This window comes from Ammospiza nelsoni, chromosome 2, assembly GCF_027579445.1.
Source record: "Ammospiza nelsoni isolate bAmmNel1 chromosome 2, bAmmNel1.pri, whole genome shotgun sequence".
Lineage (NCBI taxonomy): Eukaryota > Metazoa > Chordata > Aves > Passeriformes > Passerellidae > Ammospiza > Ammospiza nelsoni.
In genome coordinates this window covers 114,846,787-114,874,785 of record NC_080634.1, presented here as the reverse complement: position 1 = coordinate 114,874,785, position 27,999 = coordinate 114,846,787, and the positions used below count along the sequence as shown (strand labels likewise).

The 27,999-nt window shown below is 45.7% G+C and overlaps 1 protein-coding gene across 2 annotated transcripts; it reads right to left on the bottom strand.

Moving 5' to 3' along the window:
- Positions 1-12: 12 nt before the first annotated feature.
- LOC132087435 (cystathionine beta-synthase-like protein) lies at positions 13-27,997 on the bottom strand. 2 transcript variants are annotated; one of them, XM_059493645.1, is made up of 18 exons: positions 27,885-27,985; positions 20,614-20,744; positions 19,507-19,718; positions 18,576-18,682; positions 17,723-17,857; positions 15,169-15,248; positions 14,563-14,697; positions 13,990-14,059; positions 11,897-11,988; positions 10,950-11,075; positions 9,738-9,822; positions 9,464-9,569; positions 8,630-8,704; positions 7,788-7,922; positions 6,571-6,679; positions 6,243-6,272; positions 4,033-4,117; positions 13-2,755 (listed from the first exon to the last, which is right to left on the bottom strand). In XM_059493645.1, exons 2-18 carry the CDS (start codon positions 20,653-20,655, stop codon positions 2,646-2,648), a joined length of 1,734 nt encoding a protein of 577 aa, XP_059349628.1. In that variant the 5' UTR covers positions 20,656-20,744; positions 27,885-27,985; the 3' UTR covers positions 13-2,645. The 2 variants fall into 2 exon arrangements, with proteins under 2 accessions (XP_059349628.1, XP_059349629.1); XM_059493646.1 differs by lacking the exon at positions 6,243-6,272 and having other exon boundaries at positions 27,900-27,997.
- Positions 27,998-27,999: the final 2 nt, after the last annotated feature.

The window sequence follows — 27,999 nt, the reverse complement described above, 5'->3', positions numbered from 1 at the left end:
AACCCAGAGCCATTCTGCAATCAAACAGCCTTTATTGAACTCTTTGTATGGTACATTTGTGAACATCTGTGCAATAAATACAGCTCATAGTGGTGATTTTTCCCAGCTCCTTGAAGCATAAGGAGTCTTCCCTTTCCCTCAGTTGACACTGCACAGTAAGAAAAGCTGTTGGATGACAAGGACAATGTCAGGAAACTTCTGACAGTGTAGATTTATAGCAAACAAGTTTTCAGAAATGGGCTTGGTGGGCAGATGAGATTGGTCTGGCTGCTCAGAGGAACCCCTGCTAGCCACAGTTCTGGAGTCAGCCCCAGCTTGTGCAAGAAATGGGAAATAACATTGGACATGACAATGTGAAAATGAACCTTAAGTCATTGCCTGGTAACTGGTTGCAAAATATTGTACAGATTTTACTGAACAGCTGTCTTCAGGTGAGAAAATAAGAAATATTTTTGCAGAGCCAACATTAGCACTGATAATCTCTTACAGTGACAAACAAATACAGCATAAATTGCTGATAAAAATATTCATGTGCAAAATAGTTTTCAGGTTTAGTCAGTCCTTGCAAAAGCAGCAAAGGTAAACAGAAGATGCAGGCACTCACTTCAGGAAAAAAATACAGTTCTGTTCAGGCTCTGGCCTTCAATTTCAGGTAAAAGACTGAACAAACTGCAGTGTCTTTCTTGGTCTTCAGAGCACTTGAAACAAAGATAAACCCAGTTTTAATCAGCCCTTCCACAACTAACCAGGACCAGGCCAGCAATGAGGTTCTCAGACATGCAAAAAAGCATCACATTCACAAACTTTAGCAGAGCAATTTCAGCCCTGCTGGATTCCCTGTCCCCTTCCCTTGGCTGCCTTCACCCCTGCCATGGGAAAGAGCTCTGGAAAGTTTTTCAGTTGTGCAGCAATTCCATTTATTTACCCAGTTCCTCTGGGAATAAAAAAAGCCTTCTCCTCCCTGTGCCAGTGCAGAGGAGATAGCTCCTGTTCTTAGCAAACCCCAGGGAAGAAGGTGAATTTCTCTGGATCCTTTGGCTTATTTGAGATGATTTACACTCCCCTCCCCTGTTCCCCACCATTTCTAACCATCCCCTGTGCCTCACTCCACAATACTGCCAGTTTCCATGGCACTGCAGGGATTTATGTATGAACAGTGAATCAGAAAAACAGATTCAAATCTTTGTATTTCTTTATAATTGACTATTTTGCTGCCCCACCTTAAACTCCCCTCTTGTGCTGCTCTGAAAAGCAGCTTTGGGAACCTCCTGCTACCACTTTCATATTTCTTGCTGAATTCAGTCAGGTCAGGTTTGACATGGGAAAAGGAGAAACCTCAGCTACTCAAGCACCTCCCTCCCTGCTGCTGTCAGCAAAGGTCAGATGGAAAATGGGGGAAAAAATCAGATAAAAGCCAGTAAAGCAAATATTCAAAGTAATGCCAAAATCTAGCAGCAGTGATAACTGCAATAGCAGAAAGAAATTCATCACTCTTTAGAAACTTTCAATTACTATTGAATTTGTACATGTTTAGATTTATAGTATTTTTCTTTCCCAGAGCCTTGGGAAAAACTGTTTAAAGTCTTAAAGAAGTGCAGGAATTTAATGGCAAATCACATTTTAAGTTTAGGATGGGTCACTTGCCTTCAGCAATAGCCCTAATCTGAGGGGGTAGCCAATGCAGGGCTTTTCTCTTGGAATGAGGCACTACAGGGTAGGAGCACCTAAACAAGACTTGGAAGAGTTCACAGCTCCTCAGAGATTATCTTTGGCTCTCCTGAAACAGTCACAGAAAAGGCACTCTGAGATAAATGGGGAGGGAGAAGAAGGTAACAGATGAAACAGCATGATTTTTAAAAAATTTCAAGCAAAATGCTTGGTCTCACCTTTTAAATCTTTCCTTACTTGTGCTTACTTATCAGGAAAAAACAACAGGAAAAAAAAAAACAGGTCTGTGGCAGGGAAAGCTGGTGCACTGTGTAAAACAGAGTCACTGGCTGATGTTTGCCACTTCGCTGCCATGATTCTACTCAAACCAGCTTTTCCTCAGAGCAGATGCTTGGAGGAAGTCTCAGCTTCAGCCCTGAGGATTTTCTTGTTTTACAATGATGCCACCAAAAGGGAAACCCTCCTTCCTTCTGCCCATGCCCCAGTCCCAGTTTTGTCTCAACACAGGTAATATCTAACTTAACACCCTTAAATGGGGGGGTGGGGGGGGGGGGGGAAATCCAGAACTTTCCAGAGCTCTCTTGGGCCTCTGCTTCAGTAACTCTTTATTTCAACACATTTTATGATTCTGAAACAACATTTTGGAAAGCCAGCCTTTAGACAGAACGAGTAAGGAACAAACCACTTAATTTAGGCAATATTTTTTACACATACATATATATATATAGGTAAAAAAATAAATTGTCTTGATAAGAAATACTGCTTAGCCTGATTAAGAAACATGATCCCAGAAGCTGGGCAATACAGCAGGACACATTGGCTGGAGAGCTGACAGCAGGATGGCTAACTACTTATTTTCAGAATTAAAAAAAAAAAGGAGAAAAATAAAAGGAAAAAAAAAATTCTAGTTAAGACATGACCCTGATTCTTTGTTTGAGGCTGCAGGATGCTGAGCAGGCTCCAGGCTGCTGCTGGCTTTAGTTGGATTTCCTCTCCCGCTCGCGTGCGGTGACGAAGTTCAGGAGGTCGATTGCTGTCACGATGCCAAACACCATCTGCCGCTTGCTGGAGGAGCCATCCGTGTGATCTGCAGGGAGAAAAAAGGGAATTCTGGCTCCAGGAGGCACAAACACATCCCCTCCTGCTTGGTTCTAGTGTTTGTGAAATGGGGAGCTGAGCCATCCCAGCTCCATCATCCTGGAGGTGTTGGGTGATCCTGGCACAGAGGGGGAACACAAAAGGCACCTTTGGCCAAGAGTCACAGAGCAGTGACAAGGATTTTCAGCTCAGAAAGGCTCCTCAGCAAAAGGGACACTGGAACTTTATGGAAGGAAGGATAAGGATCCAGTGGATTTATTGTTCTTGACACAAGTGTATTTTCCATAAACACTAATTACTTGAAACAGCTGCAAGTGGCATTACCCCACTGAAACCAGGGGCCGCTTGAATGGCCCAATGGAACCACATTTTGAGGAGGAAATGTGACACAGCCTTCTTCCTGCATCCCTGCCAACCACAGAATCAGTATAAAAACCACAATACCCCATTTATATCCAAAAAATGTACTAACCATTTAATCTTTGCTGCATTGACAGCACAGGCTCAAGTGACTTTCTCATTATCTTGGGACTTGACTTGGGAACCAAGTGGCCACACGACCTCTGGCCCTTTATCAATTGTCTAAATTCCAGTTCCTAAAGTCTGTCTGTACTGAGATGTTGAATCTACTTCTATTCTCAGTTTTTTCAGTCAGCTGGATTGTCCTGGGCTTTTTTTCACTCAACCTCTGTTTCACTGCAAGCTTCCATTGAGACTCCAGGTTTATAAATAGTCCGCTCAGAGCCAAGAGCACATCCTTATGGAGATTATCAAGAAAAACCCCAAATTTGATGGCTTTTCTTTTTCCAGTTACAATTGAGAAGCTAAAGATAAATTTATCTGGCATGACTTAATATTGTTTTCAGTCTCAGTGTCTCAGTGTTTGTAACTTTGCAAAGTTGTCTGCTATTAGGAAGATTAAACAGGACAAAATATTATTCACATATAAGAGTGATATTCCTGAGATTTGAAGATTTATTTAGTCTTACTAATACCAGCATGGTTTGGGTTGGAAGGGACCTTAAAATCATCTTGTTCCACCCCTGCCACAGGCAGGGGCACCTTCCACTAGACCAGGTTGCTCCAAGCCCCATCCAGCCTGGCCTTGAACACCTCCAGGGATGGCAATTAGGCTCAGTAGCACAAATTTACATATAAAATTAGCATTTTGCTACATCAGAACTCACTTTATACATTCACACTCTCACTTGCTTCTTGTTGCCACTCAAAGATTTGCTCTCTCAAGGTGCAGCACTTTGTACTCACATTGAATTTGCTCATGAACCACCAGAGCAAAGTGGTCTATTTCCAGGATGTGAGAGAGTTTCCCCAAGTTGTCTTTCAGGTTAATCTGAGGAGAGAGTTACAGAGCCTGAGTAAAACAGTGCTTTCTATGTTTAGCAGTCAATAATCCCCATACACTTTGTACAGAACTAAAATCAACACATCAACATTTGTGCTCTGCTCCCACCTGAAGCACTAGAGAACACCAACAAATCAAGGCCAACTTTAAAGATCACTTTTCTTTGTTTCTGATTTCCAAAAAGCACAAAGCACTACATGAAGTTATTCCTTCTGGTTCTGTAAACATAATGAATAGAATGAAGATCTGAAAAATGCTAGCAATCAAAGAAGTTTAAGTGTTCCATGTGTCTCAACAAAAGAAGTGACCATAAAAGTCTTTATATTTGGTGATTTTATCCTAAAAAATTGAAAAAGTGAATGAATCAGGCTGCCAATCATTGTGGAAGTGAATATGATCTGCAAAGGCAGAAAAGCCCAAACAAGCCAAAACCAAAACCAAGGGTGAAAGATTGCTCAGCTAACACAGGACTTGGGTACAAATCAAGGAACTGAGATTTAATAATTCATTTTCTTTGTGAAGCTCAACTTTGCTAAGACTGAACAAGAAAGCACCTGGTGTCAACTCTGAAAAAATACAGATATTTCCAAAACACTCCAGCAATCACCTGCTGCAAGCATTTTAAAAAATGCCTAAAACTGTTCAAACATGAGTTAAGAGATGAAGCAGTAGCTCCAGGTGACTCTCCCCAGCACCCACCATTTGACATCCTTTTATTAAAGGAACTCACAGCAAGGAAGAGTCTTGCACTGCAGGTTCAAAAAAGCCTCTCTGTGTTAAATAAATGCCACAGCATGAACAGTTGGGCTGCACTGGAGCACAGAGTGGGAGTCAGAGGATTCCCAGCAGCCTGTGTTTAAGAGACCTGCTATAGGAACCAATATTTAAACCTGGGGGCCAGGAAAGGAAGGAGGTGGGAAATCTGCCACATGGAGTCACCCATCAGTCCCAAATCTGTCTTCAGGGACTAGGCAGGCTACAGAGAACCAGGACAAGCAGCCCCTTGGCAGCACTGGGACAGCCATGAAGGCATAAATATGCCTGGAGATGCTCAGTGGAAATTTAACAGAACCCCCACAGAGATTTCACCTGCTTGTTCAAGCTCCTTAAATATTTTGCCCACAGGTTTTTCCACATTTAGGCTTTGCTTTTAAGCTTACTAGGTCTCTAGGCAGTGAGTACTATACTACACATGACTGAGAAGCCAAACCACTGGAACTAACATCTGACTCCACAAGGATGGCTCCTCCCTCCACTAGCACTTGTTTGGGTTGGCAAATTATCCTGTGACTGGTGTTTCAAATCCCCAGATTTGAAATTATACCAGGGACTTTCAAAAAAGCTCTAACCATTCTGCTTCCATTCTAAGAATTACCATAAAATAATTGTGGTGATCCTACCAAAGCTGGCTGCCCATGTTGTAAAATCACAGAATGGTTTGGGGTGGAAGGGACCTTTGGGATCATCCAGCTCCTCTGCCAGGGGCAGGGACACCTCCCACTATCTCAGGGTGCTCAGAGCCCTGTCCAGCCTGGCCTTGAACATTTCTAGGGATGGGAAATCCACAACCTCTCCAAACAACCAAAACAGCCATCTTTCCAAAATGTACCTTTGCCCCAGTTTGCAGGCTAAGCCTCTCATTTGATGCAGCCATGTAGGATACCAGAAGTGATTTTGGTGACACAAAAGATTCATTTTCCCAGTTTCACCCATAAATAAACCAAATAAGCTTGACTAAAGTGGCAAGAGAAGCAATACCCACAATACTTCTGAGGTTATGTGCATTCCACCACGTTTCTCCATTAACCCATCAATTCAAGTGGAAAATAACCATTTTAGTTAACAATCAGCAGTACCACAGCTTGTGTCACTCCCCTTCCAGCCTCCACCAAGAAAATACCAGAAATAAAGGGAAAATAAGTGGTTAAGCTGTTCTTTGCTAAAGAAGCATTTGAGCTGTCCATGGCCAGAGCCACAACCTCAGAAGTGCAGAGAATTGGCTGATGCAGCCAGCACCAGAGCAGCCCCAGACACCACCCCACACCACCAGCCCCAGAAACTCCTGAGATGTCCAAGGAAGGCAGAACATGAACCAGGCAGTTGTGTTACCCACCACAGGTCCCCATGATGCTGGATTATCTGTCTGGGGAGGAAAAAATAAATTCACATTTGTCCATAAAGAACCAGTAGCCTCGGGTGGCTCACAGGTTGAACAGAAGCATTAAACACACTTCCAGAACACAGCCCTCAGTCCACTTTGGGACAGTGCTGGAACTTAAATCCTGGTGGAAACTAAGTCAAGCATTCCATGGTTTTAAAAGGAAATTCTATGCTCAGTACCAGGTGCTGGCTTGGCCCCAGGTGAACCTCACCCAGCCTGTGCAGTGTTAGCACACCTACTCTAGTATTGCAACCAGGAGCTGCAGAGTACACCTGCCTACCTGCTGAAATTGCTTGTAGATGACTTTTCTGACTTCATCAGAAGGCTTAACTTTTCCAGCCAGCAGTGAGGAAAGCATGTTACCCAGGGTAACCATGCCCAGGATCACCCTGGGGAAGGAGACACAAGACAGGGATAAACAACACAAAAGCTTCAGGTGCTCCTGTAGAAAAAAGCATCCACTCCCAGCCAGCCTGGAGGAGTCAGTTCAGCTATTTCATGGTAATAATGCAGCATTATTGATGGCACACTTGGATTGTGTGTGTCTGCAGGAGAGAGAGCGCAGCTCTCAGAGGTGCTGGAGACTCACACACAAGGCAGCGGATGCTGCAGGTCCTTCTGAGCACCAGGACCTTTTCATCTCTGCTCCTTGCAGCTGGAGAGAGCTGCCTGCAATCTCAGAGAGCTTTTGGAAAGCACAAACCACTTCATTTTTTCACACTCCCATCTGTGCTTTTGAAAGGTGTGACAGCCAGAGACAAGCTCACCCCAGCTGGGGTCATTTCCCTTCTCCCTGTGAGGATCTACAAGAATTCATCCTTCAGGTCAGCACAATTGAGCAACTCCTCAATACTCAGCCTGTTTGCAGGAGGGCTGAAGGGTGATAAGGAACATTCCAGCTTGCTGGAAAACCCTGGTTTATGGGGGTCACTGCAGCCCTGCACTGTAACACAGTGTGCTGAAGAAAGCTCTGATAGATGTGGACACATTTGGGGTTGGTTGTTTTTAACAGGAATTTTTGCTTTTTTTTTAAGTTAAACTGGTATTATTAAAAGAAATTAAATTATCCTGCAGAGACACAATGACTGAGTAAAAACAATTCCTGTGAATTGTTTTTACTTAATGACCAATCACTCTGAGGAGTCAGTCACGAGTTTTTATTATTCATTCTTGTTAAACCTTCTGTCTGTATCCTTCTCTTTCTTTAGTATACTTTTAGTACAGCATAATATAATATAAGATATGATATGATGACATGATATGATATGATATGATATGATATGATCATTAGAATCTTGTAAAGGGCAGGACAATCCTGGCATGAAAACACAAAGCCCAGCACTGGCGTGTTCAAGGCAACATTTCTGAACTGTGTTAATAAATGAAAAAGGATGGGTGAGAAGACATTTTATTTCCAGCAAGCATTTAAAAGACATCCCTGAGGACCTGCTGAGGGGAGTGGTAGAAATGGATGAAGAGTGATAGATGTGCACATACCCAGATTCATCAACAACTGGTACCTGGTCGAATCTCTTCTCCCGGAGGATTTCCACTGTCTTGGCACAGGTAACAGTTGGAAGCACAGTCAGGGGGGCAGAGAGGCTCAGCTCCTGAATGCTGATGTTCCACCACCTGGGGATGGAGTGAAAAACAATCCCATGCAAGTTTTATGGAGAACACAGAACCGGCCCTTGGTGCACAGTGGCCTCCAGCAGCACAGGAAAGACAAAGGCTGCAGGGAGAGTCAGGATTCAGCCAGAGTCAATAAAGCTTCAGGGCTCTCAGGTGTTATTCCCTGCATCAGAAAGTCTCTGAAGTGTGAGATGGCTTGAAAATCAAACCCTTTCTCCTCATTTCATCTGCTTTCTACAATTACAGATAGTCAGTGGAGAGCACTGATCTCCCCAATTTCTTTATTTATCTCTCACACAGAAAATTTTGCACTCCTACTCAAAGACCTATCTGTATTTACAGTTATCATAGACAACATTTAGGGAAGAGTCCCTTCTAGCTACGTAGACCTGCAGTGCTTTGCAGTCAAGAACTCTGATTTTGGAAGGATTCTTTGCTTATTTCCTTTTTGTTTAAATTCCAGATATAATGCTTTTCATTAAAAAAACCCCAATCATTAAGTACCAAATTTTCTGCTGCTGCAAAACAACTCAAGGAAGGATGTCAACTAATTAAAGCAAATTTGATTAATAGCTGCACAAGACAATAGCATGGAAGATCAGCTAAATCAAAGGAGAAGTGTAAATTGAAATGAGCTTTAAATTAGCAGCTGCCATGAACTCTATTGAATAGACTGATGGAAATCCAGATGGATCTGACTGGCTTACCAGGGTTTGTTGCCAAGGTCTTCTTCTTTCATGAACCCTTTCTGAATCATCCATTTGTCACTCAGGAACTTGGACCTGCAGAGCACCAGGGGGTGAAAAGCTCATTAGCAGGGCTTGAACATCTGACAGCAAACAGAGACAGCTGTTCACAGCTCACTGCCACCAACAGATAAAGTGGAATTGGAAATTGGACATCATTGCCCATCCAAGCTTGGGTGGCAGGGACATGGAGAAGAAATACTCATGGGGACAAAAAGGAAACAAAGGAAACAAAGCTCCAACTCTATCAGCCCCTTGCAATATCACAGAGACACAGCCTGGAATGGGGATGTGTCTTGTCTGCAACTTCTGTCTGTCTAATATTGAGCTGGATGTAACATGGGTGAGGAAACTCAGCTAAAAATACCATGTTTTTGGGGTATGTTTCAATGTGATTGGAGAAAAACTTCTCAGCGCAGCTTAAAGCCTTGACATTTCCACCTGCAAACTCACCCTGAGTGTGGCTGCTGCAGGACTGCTGGATCCTGCTCAGGGCAGGAACCCAGCTCAAGGGCAAAGGAACCCTTCCAGGATTGGGATAACCAGTGATCCCCACAAATAACACAGTGAAAGCAAGGCCTTTGCTGTGAGAAATGCTAACCAGTGATGATTATCTACTGAAATCAGAGCTCAGATTTAAAGGGGAAAGGATCCTCCCTGCTCCATGTGCCAGGCCCCTTTTAGACAGCTCAGAACTTGCGCCCCAAGGCATTCCTTGCTGGGATAACTGGGTGTTCCAAGGTCTGAGGGACTCCCTCACCCCTCCCCCAGAGAAGAAGAGCAGCAGATCCTTACATGTAGTTCCTGATGGAGTCAGGGCAGATGACAACACAGCGCTGGCCCTCCTTCAGCTCCTTGGCTGCCTTCACAGCCACAGACATGGCACTGCCCGAGCTGCCACCTGCAAAATACACAGCAGGGGCAAAACCATCAAACCACCCCATGGAAGCCATCATAGGGGAGGAGCAGACAGAACAGAGGAGCCCAGAGCGAGGGGGACAAGATGTGGAGCGGAAGGAGGTCTCTGATGTGCATCAGAGGAGGGCAGGGGGCTCCTGCCTGCTCTTACCACACAGCAGCCCCTCCTCGCGGATCATCATCCGGGCCAGGGCAAAGGACTCCTCATCATTGCTCTTGTACCACTGGTCCACTGTCTGGGCAGGGGCAGGAGACAAAAACAAGGCTCTGTTTAATTTAACTGGGGAGGGCCAGGGGAACTGCACAAGCAGTGTGGGTTCAGCCCTGGCTCTTTGAGGGAACAGCTGAGCCCCGGGTTTCCATCCTCCTCCAAATGCCAGGTGGGGATTTTTGCCAAGGTGAGATGATCGCATCAGCACAAAAGGCTCCTTGCTGGAACCCTTCTGTGAGAGCAGCCTCAGACAGCATCAGCTTCCTCCCCCCCTGGAAAGCATCCCAGGGACACAGGCTCTGTTCAGGACAGTCTTAACCCCTTTGTCCAGGAGGGATGCTCTGCTGGAAGGTTTGGTTTGGTTGCTTTGTGGGGTTTTTGTGATTGGTAAGTTGGTGTTCTTTGCTGTGTGTCTGTTTTATGTCACTGTCATATTTTCTGACAAATTCCTTCCCCAGGATTTCTTCTCCTGGGAAGTTGAGAAGCCTCAGAGAAAAATATAAATAATAAAAATTATCTGATTGCTTCTCCTGTGTTTGCTGCTTTGGAATGTAGTTTGAACATTACTTACCAACAGGTGCATGTTTGATTGGTTTCATGTGAATTTTTTTTAATTAATGACCAATCACCATCAAACTCTGAAGAGTCGGTCATGAGTTTTTATTATTAATTCTGTTAAACCTTCTGTCTGTATCCTTCTCTTTCTGTAGTATAGTTTTAGTATAGCATTCTTTAATATAATATCATAAAATAGTAAATCAGCCTTCTGAGAACATGGAGTCAGATTCTCAATTCCTCATCTCTCACCTTGTCCTGGGGACCCTCACAAACTCAACAGTTTTATTTTTATTGTCTGTGTTTCATGACTGGTTTTTTCCAGGTGTGTTTTGGGGTTGTTTTAAGCATGAAAAAAGTGTGTGTTGTAGGAAAATGTTATCTACTTACAGCATTTTGACTTAGATTTGTAAAACTAATGTGGCCTTAAGCCTTTCAAGGGCTGTTTATGCTGACGGAAAGAATAGGAATAGTTCTGCCTGCTAACCCTTCTATTTCAGCTTGAAGAAATCCTCCCCCAAGTTTTCCCCTGCCTTTAACCTCAATCCTGCATCCCAGCAGAGGGCAAAGGGCAGTAAACCCAGCAATGTGACTTACAGATCTATCCAACACTGTGGGGACAAAATCATATCCAATTCCTTCCACTTCATACATTGTCTTGTCAGTCTTGTTCAGTTCTTCTGGTTCAGCAAGGATGGAGCCTTCAGGATCCACACCTACAATCTGGAGAAGATTTCCCCTCAGGCCACCAAGACACAGAGCTTTGGAGAGCACTGGCCTTGTCACAGCTGCTGGTGGCACACAGCCAGCCTGCTCTCCTGTTCATTTCCTCCTGGCAATATTCAAAGGTTTTGCTGCTTCTGGCCCCCTTGGAAACCCATCCCAGCTCCTCAGGGTGATGGCACCACTTATTCCACACATGGGTTTTGCTTGGTTTAAACAGAAAACAGAAACCAGGCTTTCCCTGAGACAAGGTTGTCCTCATCCACATGCCAGGCATCATCACAGACAACTCATTTTGTGCCAAGTCAAGCAGACCAGTTTTATTTTCTTTACCACTCCCTGCCTGTGTAGAACTCTCAAGATTGAAGCAGGATCCTGAGTTCTGTGAGGAAATCTCACGCATCACACAGGAAAACACACAGGCTGGTGTGTGCAGAGAGAATTCCACTGGGCAAAACCTCAGCAGCTCCAGAGCTGCTGGGGATGGGACAGCCAGGGAGGAAACAAAAGGCTGCAGAGCACAGAAGAAGAAGAAACTTCCAGAGAAGGAAGTTTCACAGGCAGAAGGAAGTTTCCCAGGCACCCCATGGAGGGATCTGAGTGTCAGTGTTCATCTGCTGAGCCAAACCTGAGCTCTGGTCACCAATGGAACCAGAGCATGATGATTTCAGACACTCTGAAACCCTCTCTGCAGCCAGAACAACCTTTTAACTGAGAAGACCCAAGAACCTCCCTTCAGAAAGCCTTACAAGGAGTGGGATGTGCCAAGGGGAGCATCTTGAGGAGACATTAAAGGCAAAAGCAGTGGGGTTCTCACTTACTTTGCAGCCTGGACATTTCTCCTTCAACTTCCTGGAGATGCCAGTGATGGTCCCTCCTGTGCCAGCCGTGGCCACCACCATGTCCACCTTTCCTGTTTAAGGGTGTGGGAGAGAAGTGTGAAATCTCCAGCAGAAGGATGGATTGAAAGCTCACACCCACCTAAGGATGGACTTTCCTCAACAAAAAATGCACAAAGTGGCTGAAAAGGGCAGGGTAGGACTCTTTGCCTTGAAACTGCATTGCTCGATCATCATTTTCTCCAGCAAGGGTTTTGAAATGCCCACCCAGAGGCCTGGCAAGACACCAATCTGTGGCACTTTGGACACAGCTGGATGTGGCCCACAGAGCTGACAGCTGCAGTTTTCCTGTTCCTGTATCTGCTGATACACACAACTCACTCTCTGAGTCAAACTGAGCAGCCCATTATGTTTGTTAATTAACTGAGTGAGTGCCAAGAGCGTGGGACAGGCAGCTCTGGAGAGAAGTGTAGACACAACTACTCCCTCATTTTCATGTGAGAAAGGCTGGTTTGGTCACTAGCACTCAGAGGGAGTGTGGATATGACAGTTCATCCCTGTGTCACCACCTGCAGCTTCTCTGGTGCACCCACATGACAGCTTTGTTAATTTAAAAGGAAAAAGGGTTTTTAAAAGGTCACCACACACAAAATCAATTGCTTAGCAGCCAAAAGAATAACACCCCACCAAGCAGGGGTAACTGAACAGTGTCTGGGCTGTAAGGGGAAGTAAAGAGAAACAAGAAGCCTAAATCTGGAACTCATCTGGACTCTCAGTTTGTGGGATGGCAGCTTGTAAAAGTGCCATCAGTTTAACTCCAAGTTTGTCACAGAAGGACAAGGCAAATCCTCTAAACAGCCAGAGGAGAACCTTCCACATGGTCCTCACCTTTATGTGAATGAATTTAATTGCTGATTTTCTTATCAGAAGGTCCAATCAGAAGCTGCACTGTTTAGTAAGGCAGGTCTAGATCCTTCCTAGAACTCCCTTCTGTGCCCTATGGAAATGCCCACGTGCTGCAGCATCACAGGGAATGCCTCCAACAGCTCCCAAAGCAGCTCCTGAGCTGAGAACGAGCCCAGCTGAAGCTCTGCTGCCTCAGCTCAGTCCCCTCTGGGGCTGGAGAGAGCCCTGAGAGCCAGAGGGTGCTGCTGGGGACAGCTGTGGCACAGAGCAGCCTGTGCTCCTGAGAGCACTCTAAGGAGCACACAGCTGCACTCCTAAGTGAAGGTGCTTCCAGTGTATTGGAGTATTTGCTCTGCGAATGTTAAAACCTATTTCTGTATTTGTGATCAAAGAATGACCCTATTCTATGCCAGTCTACCTATAGAAGGGTTTTTAAGTAACTTAAACAGCACTGCTTTCTCCACCTGCTCACAGGCAGAAAAGTCTAAACTATAAAAAATTCTTCTTTAATGGGAAAAAAAAATCATTACTGTGACCACTTGTCACTGTCATATTTTCTGAAAAATCCCTTTGCCCAGGATTTTTCTCCTGGGAAGCTGAGAAGCCTCTCAAAAAATGAAAACAATAATTATCTGATTGCTTCTCCTGTGTTTTGCTGCTTTGGAATGTGTCTAGACATTGTTTCCATGGATTCTGCTGTGAATTGTTTTGACTTAATGGCCAGTTGGGGCCAAGCTGTGTCAGGGCTCTGGAAAGAGAGTCACAGGTTTCCATTATTTTTTTTTTTTTGGCCTTCTGTCTGTATCCTTTCTGTATTTTTTAGTATGGTTTAGTGTTCTTTAATATAATATGCATATATATATATATATATATATATAAATATTTAATATAACACAATATTTAATATAATATAATTAATATAATATAATATAGATAATAAAGTAATAAATTAGCCTTCTAAGAACATCATCATTCCTTCCTTCCTCGGGGGTCCCAGAAAACACCACAACCACTGAAACAAGGTAACTCTCTAAGGACACACAGCACATGTATGGGGTTTGCTCTATCAAAATCCATGTTTTTCTCATCTGAGGGCTCATTCTCCAGGCACATAAGAGCAGGGCCCTGCCAGGGGCTCTTGGAAGGGTTCAGCAGTAGAGCAGACCTACCATCACACTGCTGCAGGATCTCCTCAGCCGTGGTGTCGTAGTGGGTCAGGGGGTTGCTGGCATTGCGGTACTGAATTCAAAGGCAGATCAGAAGTACAAAAATCACCTTTTGAGTGAGTTCAAAAACACTTCAAACAATCCCCAAACCCCACAACACCTAAACATGCTCTCTGCAGAATGTATCATTGTGTATTATCTGGAACTAGGCCTCCTAACTGACCTAATTTAAGCGCAGTCCTAAGGTGCCAGCACCCTCCCATGCCAAAATCAGTCCTGTCTGTGGGACAGCACTCCTAGCAATGTGACCCCTGTGTCCATTCTTCCTCACAGGATTGCCAGCTCACTGGAAACAGACACTCTTAAGTGCTGTGGTTGTGGCAAACACCAGCTCATTGCTGCTCTCTAGTGACTGCAAAAACTTCCTTTCCTACAACGTGCTCACTGCTCAGCTCCACCTCCAGATTTGGGGCATCTTCTCCTCCAGAGACACATGGAGAGTGTTGAACAGACAACCCAGAACACCCCAGAGCCTCCTCCATGCTACACCTGCACCTCTGACACCCTGACTCTCACCTGGTCCAGGATGTGTGCATTGGGGATTTCATTCTTCAACCTCCAGGCCACTCCCACGTGAGATTCAGGAGAATCAAATCTGGCTGTAGTTGGGGTCCTCACAATCTCAGCACCCAGAGCTCTCAGGACATCCACCTGCAGCAAATAAAGGTGGTCACAAAATCCCAAAACACCCTCAACAGGCCCCCTTCACCTCCCGAAGGCCAGAACATCTGCAGGATATTCAAAGCTCCAGCACTGTCTTCCTTCACCCTCTGCTCAGCGAGGAACAGCTCACCTGGGGCACAGGTAACCCCTTCAACGTGCCAGGCAAACCTCAGGCTGTCTGTATTTAAAACAATTATGGGAGTTTTCAAAGTGGCAGTGCTGTGGGGATGGGTCCTAAAGACATTTCCTATCCATGGCCAGCCAGCCTGGATTTCATTTTCTATTCATGGCCAGCCAGCCTGGATTTCTCCGGGCACTGGCAACAGCACCTCAGCAGAGTTTTCCCTGGCCAAGATCCTGCACCTTCGTTGCTGAAGCCCCAGCACTGATCTGCAGCAGGAGCTCAGCGAGTGCAGACATGTTTATGTTTAAATTCTTGCAAGCAGAGGCAGCTCTGACCTTCTCCATGCTCATTTTCTCTGGCATGACGATGATGCAGCGATAGCCCTTCACTGCCGCCGCCAGGGCCAGCCCGATCCCTGCAACAGCAAAGGCACACAGAGCACTCAGTGAGCAGCAGGGCACAGAACACACAGGGACAGCTCTGGCACGCCCTGCCTTCCATCATCCCTTTGCCATCAGAGGGGTGGCAAAGGGGATGTTTCTGCCTGTGGGGTTTACAGGTGCCGATCCTTGTTTGAGGTTCACAGCCCAGAGGAAGTTTAGCCAAGGGTGGGGAACTTGGCTTGTGCAAACTGCTGCCTTTGCAACATGCACATCACCTTCCTCCTGTCTCACCCATTTCATTTTTCCAGATGTAATTTGGGAAAGGAACGTGCTTTAAGCTGGAGGAGATGAGAAGAATGAATCACTTTGATTCTACAAAAGGTCTGCAGAGCCTCTATTGACTCACTGCTGGACAAATCCCAATTTACAATGTGCTGAGACTAAGTCCTGTCTAAAAACACATTATTTAGATGCTGTTGGTGATTGAGGTTCTAAAACACTGTGTCAGCTTGCCACAACAGTGAAGCACCCTGGCTGCTGGAGACAGACATCTCATTTCCATTCTGAACATCTCCACTCCATGTCCAGCCTGATTTCTGCCTGCTCACCTGAGGGCTGAGCTCAGCAGAGCTGTCCCTGTGGGAGAGAGGCTCACACCTGCTATCAGATCACCTTTCTGTGCTGTGCCTGTGGGAGAGAGGCTCACATCTGCTATCAGATCACCTCTTTGCTCACACCTGCTATCAGATCACCTCCCTGCTGGACAGCCTGAGCTGATCAGGTTGGCTCAGAGGTGTGGAGGTCAGGCTACAGCTCTCCTGCTCCTCTGGGCACCAGCACATGCAGCTCACCCTACACAGAGGCTTGCTTGTTCAAAGCTGCCTCTGGTTTTGTGTGGGAGAAAAAATCCCCACCTTAATCATCTTTAACTGTTCCTGTAAGAGAAGCCCAACCCACACCTCAAACAACTCAAGTGGTGTTTAACATATTGGGAAGGGAATGTTTTCTTAGTATATTATAGATAAATATGGATGACCAAATACACAAAACAGACCAGCAGCAGCTTCCTTAAAGTCAAAAGCTGAAGAGAAGTCATGCAGATCTTCCTTATGGTCTGTGATGAAGAAAGGATTTTGAGACCTGAACTCTAATACTTTGTACTTTCTGCTACTGGAAATACAGCAAAACATCAAAACAGGACTTTGGCTGACGGAGAACTGGGATGCAGAGAGGATAAAAATATAACACATTAGCTCTCACATTCAACACACCCAGTAACTCTGAGCAGTAGAGAGCAAAAACCAATTCTCTCAGGTTACTGTGTGCCCTGCTCTTTGCTCTTATGTGACAAAAAAAAAAAAAATCAGCTTTCTGAAGTAGTTGCCCTGTATTTCCTTCAGTTCTGCCTTTGTGGATTCTGTGGCAAGTAGAATCATTTATCAGCTACTGACCCAGAGAGAGGGATGTCATGGTAGGACCTTGGATACTGGAGGAATGCAACACACAAGGATATTTTCCACTCCTGGCCATGCTTCAGGCAGGAGCTACAGCCACACTCACCAAGGCTTCAGCTGCCCTGAATGGCCCCAGAATCCCCTGAGTGGCCCCAGAATCCCCTGAATGCCCCTAGAATCCCTTGAATGCCCCCCAGAGCAGCTCCTGAGCCAACAGATGTGACTTCCCAGTTTCCTGCTGCTGGAAGAACTGAAAGAAGGGGAAGATCCAGATTCACTCAGGTTTTAGCTTTTATATGTTTCAGGTTCTGTTCTGCTTTAGTGTGTGGGTCTGAGCTTCATATGAGGAGATGGTGAGCTTTGCGCACAGAGCAGGGAGACAAAACAATTCCTGCTCCAGCTGGGCACCAAGGACAAATGATCCAAATCTCAGCCCCAGAGCACAAACACCGTGGGCTGGAGAGAGAAAAACAAGCAGGGTGGGACTGCAGGGCTAAAGCTGGAATGGGACAATGAACTGCAAGGTGCAAATGGAGCAGAACTGATCCCAGGGACAGAGCCCGTGCCCGGCCGTGCATTTTGGGGCCATTTTGGTTCATCTTGGGTGCAGCCCTGGCTGGGCTCTGGTGCTGCCCAAGGTGCATCCATGGAGGCCTTCTCATAAATCCCTACTTTATTATTTAGCTCTGTTTGGCCTCTATTCTAGGTCTGCCTACACAAGGCGTCAATGCCAGTCTTATGGGTGCTTCTTTACACAATAATTTCAGTCAGAATTGAATTCCCAAGGACTCTTATGAGTCTGGCCTAGCACTTCCTTTCTTTAAATCAAAGAGGCTCTGCAGTTCAGCAGAACTCCTTCCCACCTGCTCTGGTCAGCAGAGGACAGTTCAGAATTGTTCCTGGTGTGAGGTGAAGAGGCTCAGCTCCCTGCACCAGGCAGACAGGAACAGATTCCCTTCCCTCCCTGCACAGGCTGTGATCTCAAACCTGCCTTTTCCAGGAAAACCACCACAGCCTTTCCCCACACTTTCCCCAGCCTCTCCACGCCCTACCTGTGTTCCCAGAGGTTGGCTCAATGATGGTGTCCCCAGGTTTCAGGATCCCAGCTCTCTCAGCATCCTCCACCATCCTGAGGCTGATGCGGTCCTTCACGCTGCCCCCGGCGTTGAAGTACTCACACTTGGCCACTGCAAACACACAACCAGCAGGGCTGCAGGGCATTCCAGAGCTCATCCAGCTCCTCACCCTGCCCTGGGCACAGATATCTTCCACCAGAACAGGCTGCTCCAAGCCCCATCCAACCTGGCCTCAAACCCTGCTTTTGTCCCTTTCCCCTTTCCTGGTAAGTTCTCCAGCCAAAAATGTTCTGATCAAACTGAACTTTCTCTCTCCAGAACTCCCAGCATTAATCCCTTGAGCACCTTTCAGCACTCTGATCGGAGCCTCCTAATATCTACAGTATTAATATACAGTATTGGCTGGGTTAAAAAACCCCAAACAAAAAAAAATCCACTGACCATTTCACCCCTTTAATCATTTCCAGTGATCTTTAGTGACACCTGCAAAGCTGCATTTTGCACACACTGATGGATAGGTGAAGCAGTCAAAAACTTCACACAACTGCTTTGAATTTAAAAAATTATTTTCTATGAAAAACATTTTTGTGTTTTCTACAGAAATGGAAAAGCTGCAGGAATTGTTCTCATGAGGTACAAACTGAAAGATGTTTTAGATGACAAAATCCTAAAACCCAGAAAATCTACCAGGGAAAACCAGGAATTTTTCCTCACCATTTCCTGCCAATCACCTGCACTCCTGTGGCCAGGTTATATGACACTACTAACCCAAGCTACCCAAGTTTCTGAACCAGTGTTTGTAATTTATTCTCTGCCTGCAGAAACTCACAGAGTTCACACTTGAGCCCAAAGTGCTTCCCAATCTTGTTGATCCGCACCAAAGGTGTGTTGCCAACTTTATTCAGGATGCTGGGCAGGATCTTCGGAGGCTCTGGCCTGGCACAAACACAAACAAAGTCAATGTAGTCACAGAAGTGTCACACAACAACCACACAGCATTTATTGCTTTTATTTCTCCTTTTGGGGAAACCCAGGGCACTGGGAATATTTCTCTGTCTGCTCTGGGGTGCCCTGACCCCCAGGGCAGCACTGACTCTGACCCTCATTCATGGAGAAAGTTTCCTGAACTAGAATTCTAGTTTTCCTAGAATCCACAAAAATGTGAAATAGATTATAGAGAGCAGTGTAGGTGTATCACTTGTTCAGAAATTGAGGGTTTGGGGTTTTTAGTATGTTGTGGATGGAAGCAAGATGGAGGGCACAGGGTGTTGTCCTGGGTTTCTTCTTCATGCTTCTTCTTCCTTCTTCTCCATGGGTTTGGGTGGCATTTTGTAATTGGGCAGAAAAGTCCCCATTGCAGCTCTGTGGGATCAGTTATTGGGGTAAAAGGGAAAATAATCCAGGTGTCAGTTCTTAACTGGATAGTTTAGTCTTAAAAGACCTTGTACCAAGAGATTGTTGCCATTTTGTGCCTTCTAATGAAAAGCTGCAGAACTCACAGCAGTGAGACTGTTTTACTGATAAGAAACAATAAACACCTGAGTGTGAACATGAAACACCACCTCAAGTGCCTTCAATCCAGACCCAGAGAAACCCACAACTGGTACCCCCACATCCTTTATCAGGCTGGTTATTTTAGCTACTTTAGCTCAAAGGAATATCCACTGAATACAAACTCAAAACATCAAGTCCTTGATCGAAAACATCACTTAATCAGAGCTGGGTTTGTGCTGAAAATCAGCAAATAAGGCAACACTCACAGGGTGGCATGATGATGGGGGGAGGCAGAGAGGGGCTTCCCGAGCTTCCAGGTGCATTTGCTGGGTGTGTCAGGGCGGATCCACTGCCTCTCCTTCTCACTGCCCTTGCAGTTCTCAGCGTCCACCCCACCAGAGACAAAATACTTGGCAGGTGCATGAGGGCATGAGTTGGTATCTGGCTTCTTCTGGGAAGGAAGAGTAGGGATTCCATTCTTGGGGGAGGGAGAAGGAAAAGAAAAGGAATAAAAAAGGAAGGAAAAAAAAAAAGGAGTTGATGTTTCCATAGTGCTGTGAGGATGGGAAGTGTTCCAGCATCACCTTGATTTGCCAAATCCTTATCACCAACACCAGAACCTGCACTGCAAGTCTGGCAGCAAAGGCTCACCACAGTGCCCTGCACAAAGATAATTTAAACACACATGGCTCACTGTAACCAGCCTGCACAGACACAGAAAACCCAGGGCTGTTCCCATGGGAGACTACCCTCCCACACCAAAAGCTCTCTGAAATAAAACATAAAACCTCCCCACTCCAAGCAGACTGGAACACAGTGAGGCTGCTTGGTGACTCATTAGAAATCTGTGCCAGAGGGCTCTGCATGGCTGAGTGGTCACAGAGAACTCTCACAGAAAGGTTTCAGCAATTCCTTCCTCCAGCTCAGAGCCCCGTCCAACCTGGCCTTGAAACCTCCTGGGCTTGGCCCTTCCCTGGAAAATTCTCCAGCCAAAGAGAAAAATGGAAAAAATTGAAAAAATGGAAACTTCTCCCCTTGTTCAGCCTGCATTCCCACTCCAGTACTCCCAGCATTAATCCCTTCAGCTTATTTTATTTATTTTTATTTATTAATCCCTTGAATGGGGTGTGTGGGGGAAATCCAGAACTTTCCAGAGCTCTCTTGGGCTCTGCTTCAGTTATTTCAACACATTTTACGATTCTGAAACAACATTTTGGAAAGCCAGACTTTAGATATAACAAGTAAGGAATAAACCAGATAATTGAGGCAATATTTTTACACACACATATATAGGTAAATAAATTAATTGTCTTGATAAGAAATATTGCTTAGCCTGATTAAGAAACAAGTATTCCCCAAAGAGCTGTGAGTACCTTAGAGACAGGAACAGGCTTTTCTGATACAAACTTCTCCATGGTTTTTGGTGGGGGTGGTGGCACAGAAAACTGGATTTTCTTCAGGAGAAGAACTGCTGTGGGTCACAAGACTGGAGTTCTCTTCAAAGCTGTAGACCATATAAGTTAGAAGAAAAAAAAAAAAAACAATCAGGAAACTCTCTCACAGGGGCAAAACACACACATCTTTTTCATAGGGGGAAAAAAAGGAAGCTGCAAAAGAAAGTGAAGATGACTTCTATAAATAGGATTAAAAATAAATCAGGCAGCAGAGAAATTGTGCAGGATTGATGGAGGGTGCCCTGACCCTGTCCCTCCTGCATTATTAATCTTCCCTCTGCTCTGTCCTCCACAGTAAGCACAAAACATCTTTATCAGACCTTCTGCAACTCCAGGAGCTTGAAAGCCACAAAAAGTAATAGGAAATACAGTTTGTTCAGTACAGTCCTTCATGGTGCTGTCCCCAAAAGACCCTGTACACAACTTTGGAAAGGGATTTATCCAGGAACAGAGGCCTCTCCACCCTCAAGGAGAGCAGAATCTCACAAGTTCCTGCCCAAAATTAATTAGTGTTCATGCACAGCTTCAGTGGTGCTGCATAAAACACACACAGCAAACACTTCAAGCTTCTAGCAGCTTTTAGCTTCAGAAATTAGTAAATACAAAATAGTAATATAAATACAAAGTTCATTTCTCCTACCAGTTGCTCACAGAGCCTGGCTGCTCCCTATCAATTAAAGACAAAAATCTGGCTGAAATCTTGGAAAGCATGAGGTGTTTTCCCCTAATATTTGTTTTCTTCATCACTATTCTGCAGCAAGGTTCAGCTCTTTCCATTACTGAATTTTGCTGGAAAGGGTCCCTGGCCTCATCCTCCTGGCAGAGGTACACAAAACACATATTTAAGATCTCACACAGCTGAGAAAACTGGAAAAAAAATCTGGATCACAGCATCAGTGAAATTCAGTATTTGATCCTGCAAGTTAACACAGGCCACTAACCACTGCTGCCTTGAGCACTGCAATGCTTAAAGCATTTAAACTGCTCTCCTCTAGGGGAAAAAAACCCAAAAACCTCTGAAAATATCAACTTTCCAGACTAAGACTTGAAGTAATTTTCCTTCAACAAAAATATTTCCATGCTACCAAAATGATACAATTCTATTTGATCAGTTAATACGTGAGCCAAGATGGATTATAACCTGTTATAGATGGATTATAACCTGCCATAGACTGCTGACCAGGATTAGAATGACAGACACCAGTCTAAAAAAGCACAGATCCCATAAATACACAAAATCTACCACCAAGCTCTCTTTGCCACCAGAAATCAGCTTACTCCTGTGAAAAATGCATGTATTTTATGATTGGCTTTTTGCAAATATTAAAATGAATATTATATGTGTTGTGTTAGAAAGTAATGCTGTATTAATTCTCTTAAGTCGTGTGTTAAATATAGTTTTAGGTTATAAAAAATGTTAAAATAGAAACTATGCCATGTAGGATACTTTTTTTAAAGAAAGGACTCGCACTGAGATATCAGTCACAGGACACCTGCATCTTTCAGAGAAAAAGAATTTATTGCTCTCTTATCAGAAGAAATGAACTTCTTCCCACCTCAAAGACACCATCAGGATTAAGAGGAAGAAGCTGAGGATGACCAGACAGAATCCTGTGTTTGAATGGAATTTATGCATCATGTATGAGGTGTATGAATATGCAACAGGCTGTTGCTTTTAAGGGCTAATCCTCTGTTCATGGGTGTCCATTTTCAGGCTTATGCTGCCCAGAAAAAGGTACCCTGACGTCCATAACTCTTTGTATTTATTGTCTCATATTGTCCTAATCCAAATTGTCCAAATTATCATTACTCTAATTGTATTACTATTTTTAAAACCATTTTATTACTATTAAACTTTTAAAATTTTAAAAACAAGTGATTGGCATTTTTCACACTCCCAGTTCCAGATTGAAACCCTGCCCTCATTTCTCTTTCTAGGATGCTCAGGTTCACAGTCCCGAGTATCACTGGGGATTTTTTGGGAAAGGAAAAGTACTGGAGGATTTTCAAGGTTGGCATGAAACACATGGAGTGAGTGCCTTTGCCACAGGTAACACTGACAATATTGACAAAGTCCAGCTGAAAAGGGGCCTTGCTGCCAAAGGGTCAAATAATTTCAAAATACAGGAGAAAAGCAGCAAGGGTTTAGAAACAGGAGACTGAAAATTTTGTTCTGCTTCCAACTTATAATAAAATAAGAGCACAAAACCTTTAAAAGCTTTAAAGCACCAGCTCTCAGTGTCTTTCAAGAGTGCCCAAAAGCTGAGATGAAAGAGGGGGGAATTCACTGCAGTAAAAAATAAAAAATAAGAGGTTTACAGTATTTGTTATTTGTATTGATGGCAGGACAGAAATTAATGTGGCTCTCAAAAAGCTGCCTTTTGGACTGGGCAAAGCAATAGCATCTCATTTCCTTTATTGTAAGGCAAAAAATTAATAATTTACTAACAGCAACTCCCATTACTTCTTGAACAGCAGAAATTGAGAAAAAGCTATCTTTATTTCCCTCAAATAAGCTGTGAGATTCTCTCACATTTTCATAATGGCAATACTTGATGTTTGATCAAAGCTTCAATAACAAGGCTTCAACTCTGAACAAAAATAAGGAGAGAGACAAAAAGCTCAAAATCCTGTCACCAAATACAAACCTTAAGCAACATAATTAATTTCTTACAGCCCTAGGGGACACAAATTCAGAAAAATGGGGTCAGATGTGGTCTAGGACATCCAAATCCCCATCCTGATCCTCCCTCCAGGCCCAAACCAGCATTTTTGGAGGGTAAGCAGGACAGGAGGATGGCAACTCTGCTTCTGTAGGTGAACATTGCTCAGCAGAGGCCAAGGGAAATGATAAGCTGCAGGAAGAGCTGCTCATCTTTAGGAAAAAGAATCTGTCAGCCTGAATTTAATTTTCCTCTAAAGGGGAGCACTGCCATAACCAGTTGGGGGTGTGGGTAGAGTCTAACTAGAACAGCCTGACTAGCTCCTGCCATTACATCTGCAGATCACAGAATCACAGAATAATGAGGTTGGAAGAGACCTCTGAGATCTCAACCAGACCATAGCACCAAGTGCCATGGCCAGGCTTTTTTTAAACACATCCAGAGATGGTGATGCTACCCCTCCCTGGGAAAAGCATTCCAGTGCTTTAGTATTCTTTCAGTGAAAAAAATTTTCCTAATATCCAACCTATCCCTTCCCTGATGTAGCTGGAGGCTGTGTCCTCTGGTTCTGTCAGAGACCGACCCCACCTGTCTGCTGCAGCCTCCCTTCAGGAAGGTGTAGACAGCAGTAAGGTCACCTCTGAGCCTCCTCTTCTCCAGCCTAAACAGCCCCAGCTCCTTCCATTGTTCCCCACAGAGCTTTGTTCCAAGATCACACAAGGCAAAAAACAAAACAAAACAAAACAAAAGAATAATTACTCAGAAAGAGAATTTACAAAGCCACTTAAACCTAAGTCACAAAGGGGAGTGAGTGGGACAGAGGGATGAGATCCAGAGAGCCTCATGGGCAAGGCTCACACCCCCGGGTCCATGTCCACAGGGGAGCCAAGGCCTAAATTATTTCTCAGCTGCTCGAGAGCAGGACTGAGGGCCAGTGACTGAAATGAGTCCTGAGCTGAACCCAGTGCCCAGGTGAGTCAGGAGCTGTGTGAGTTTCCATGGCTGTGCACAGTGTGTGCTCTCAGCACTGCTCAAACATCCCCTGAGCAGCAGCAAAGGAGCTGAGCCCGGCCTGGAGCAGGGATGGAGCCGTGTGAGGCAGCTGTGAGAGCTGAATCTCAGGGAAATGCTGCTCAGGCTGGGATGAGACACAGAATTCCTGTATCCCATCCCTCTCTCTGCTGCACCTGAGAAAGGGAAACTTGGTGGTGTTAAGCAGGTACAAATAAAGCACTGCAGAACATTGTTCTGCTCAGCCTGAGCACCACAGGGTATCTTTGTAGGTAACCATGCAGCCTTTGGAAACACCACAACTGGAACATGTTTTGCAGAGATAACTAAAAATTCTACAACTTTGTGAAAGTTGTAAAGCTGGTATGGTTATTACAGCGCTGGATGCATGTGGAGATTACTCTCCTTAAAAGACATGCCTACTTCTGGGAATGAACTTTAGGGTTTTTTTATCTTCTTCTCAAATCCATATGCATACAATTTCACAATAGGTTCACACATATTCATTTTTACAAATTTTGCATGACATTTTTTGCTAGTTCTTCTCTACCAGAAAGAATTCTTAGGTCAAGTTGACCTGCTCTCACAGCAGTCTTTCTGTTTCTTTTCATCACTTCTTGTTTCTTTTTTTATTTCTGTCTTTTCCTGGAGCAGTTTCTCTGATTTAGGCTTTTGCAGTCAGGTTAAACAGCTATGTTTTCTAACTACAGACTTAAAGATGTACATTTCACTTAAATCAAAATGGATTTCTACTCTGGAGAATTTTGACTTTGTTTCAAACAGATTAAGGAGAAAGCCAAACATTTGGGTTGTTTTGCTGCTGTGGTTTCTCTGTGAGTGTGTGTGTGTCCTTGTCACTTCCCCAGGAGCAGCCATCCCTCCTGTGCCAGGAGATACCAAGTGACCTGAAGCAACCTGAATTAACATCTGGCTCTAGGAAGAGATCCTTCAAGAATCCCAAGCCTTATTTCCATTTTCTCCTACAGAGCAGGTGAGAACATGCACATCCTCTCCATGATCACTCTTCAAAAGCCAGACTGGCACAACTCAGAACTTTCTGGAAGGAAAGGGGCAGCTCTTTAATGCCCTCACCTCTGTAACACTGCAAAGATCAAACTCTGGCAGCAAAGCAACTCCCACTGCTGTGGCAATTGTTATTTTAGAAACCAGCCTGGAAGAAGAGGGGAGTGTTCAGTTTGCTGTGCCCCAGGGAAGGGAAGCTGAGCCTGCAGCCCTCACACCGGTGTCTGACAGCTCCATTTCCTCAGCTCACCCCACCTGGACTCACTGATAACTCTCCTGATGTCTCAGGAGCACAGCAGCACCAGAGAAAAGACTGGAGCATGCTGTATCTGTGTTTTCACCTGTTGCAATCAGAAGCTTTCAGTATTTCCTCCCTTCTAGTTCCCCTTCCTGAGCACAGAGATGGACCAGCACTGCAGCAGGGCTCTTGATGTGCCCAGCCCAAGCTCAGGGACAGGAGGATTCCATGCTCAGAAATTAAATATCTTGCTCAGCATCACAAAAAGAGGGAGCTGCTCTCAGTTTTTGACGAGCTCTGTAAGACAAGCAGAAGCACAGCACTCCTTCCCCAGCACTGTGCTGCCTCCTGCAAAGCTCCACAGGTTTTGCTGGCCCTGAGATCTCTGATAAAGGCTGGCACAGAGCTGGGCAGGGAGGCAGCTTTTGGCTGATGAATATTTGGTGGGAAAGACCAGCTGCCATCACTCTGTGGAGTTTTTAGCAGGATCCCCAGGGCACAGCAGTGCTGTGTGCCTGGCTCCTGTCTTTTTAGCAGGATTGGCAGAATTAATCAGAAAGAGAATTTACAAAACCACTTCAACCTAAGTCTCAAAGAGGAGTGGGACAAAGGGATGAGATCCAGAAAGCCTCATGGGCAAGGCTCACACTGCTGTGTGCCCAATTCCTGTGTTTTTAGCAGGATCCTCAGAGCATCCACAAGCACTGCTGTGTGCCCAATTCCTGTGTTTTTAGCAGGATCTCCAGGCCAGCAGCCAGGGCCAGCCCATGCCAGCCACCCCAGGCTGCCGTGCTGCCAGTGCCACCTCAGTCCCTGAGCCTGCACACTGCAGGACATGGGTCCCTCCTGCCCCTGGCTGCCACCACCTCGGTAGAAACAGGTTCTGCTTCTCACCTTCTCTTCCTCTTCAGGGCAGCTGGGGACTCACACAAGGGCATGGCAGGGCACCAAGGGGACTCACACAAGGGCATGGCAGGGCACCAAGGGGACTCACCCACAGGGCATGGCAGGGCACCAAGGGGACTCACCCACAGGGCACCAAGGGCCACCAGCTACTCTGGACAAGGATGCTCAGTGCAAATACCCCCAGACCCCACGTCACCAGTGGTGATCTAAGCAGAAGGGAAGCAGCAGGCTCTGAGCTCTCCAGGAATGCCTTCCCTGTCCCTCACTGGATCCCCATGCTCCTCTGCCCCCACGCTCGGTGTTTTTCCGCCTCTGCACAGCGCAAGCGTTGCGGAACCACCTCGGATCAGCAAACAAACCCCTGGCAAGGGCGAGCAGAGTGAGCAACGCTGCTGGAACGGGCCCAGAGTTCCAAAACCTCCGTGGCCAGAGGCGTTGGGAGCACAGAGATACACGGCAGACTGGATACTCAACCAGGAGCAGGAGAATCACTCGCCTTTCAAGTTACAGCTGCTCCGAGACACCAGGAGGGTTATTAATATATTGGGAAAGTTTTCTCAGTATATTATAGATAAATATATTTTCTCAGTATATTATAAATATATTTTCTCAGTATATTATAGATAAATAAACATTTTCAGTATATTATAGATAAATATGGATGACCAAATGACTGCTACTGAACAGCTCCCTCAGGACCTAGCCACGTTCAGATCCCTCCCAGTTGGGGAGGGGGAATAGACGAAATCAAATGTAAAAAATAAGCTCCACGGTCCAGTGCATCAGCCTTGCAGAAGAACCTCATGGCACCCACGAGAACAATGGGCAGCGAGCCAAGACCAGGTGCAGGACCCCGAGAGAGACCCAAAAGGCACAAAGTCATCCCGTGAGGCTGCAGGAAAAGCCGAGAGCCCATCTCTGCTCCGGGCACCGTCCCGGGCCCCGCAGCGGAGCCAGCACCGCCCGGGGCTCCCCGGCTGCGGCTGCCGCTTCCTCCACTGCAAAACCGAAAGAGAAACGCAGCACAGAACCACTGAGGGGTCAGGATGGGAGGGACCACAGTGCTGCAGCTGGTCCGAGCTCCCCGCTCCAGCACAGCCATCCCGGAGCACATGGCACGGGATGGAATCCAGACGGTTCTGGAATATCCTCACCCAGGGAGCCTCCGCAGCCCCTGCGCGCACTCTGCTGCCGCCCTCCATGCCCCATCCATCCCCCTCCGGGATGAGGGGCACGGCCACCCCCCGCTCTCAGCCCCCACATCCCGCTCCCGCGGATGATGCAACCTGCGGCCACCGGGATGCGCCGGACCCGCCCTGCCCTGCCCTCCGCCCCGGCCGCCACCTCACCCGCGCGATCCGCACCTTGCCCAGGACACCGCCGCTGTGGGGACGGCGGGGAGGGAGCCCGTGAGGAGGATGAGGGTGAGGATGGTGATGATGATGGTGATGAGGAGGAAGAGGA

Bases quoted from the DNA above. Each gene is read 5' to 3' on its own strand.
- LOC132087435 (XM_059493645.1), bottom strand. From the start codon at position 20,655: ATGGAGAAGTTTGTATCAGAAAAGCCTGTTCCTGTCTCTAAG. The intron at 15,249-17,722 runs GTAGGGCGTGGA...TTGCTGTTGCAG, and splicing joins GCCAACCTCTGGGAACACAG to GGATCGGGCTGGCCCTGGCG. The intron at 4,118-6,242 runs GTGGGTAACACA...CTCTCTCCTCAG, and splicing joins CAGCATCATGGGGACCTGTG to ATTAACCTGAAAGACAACTT.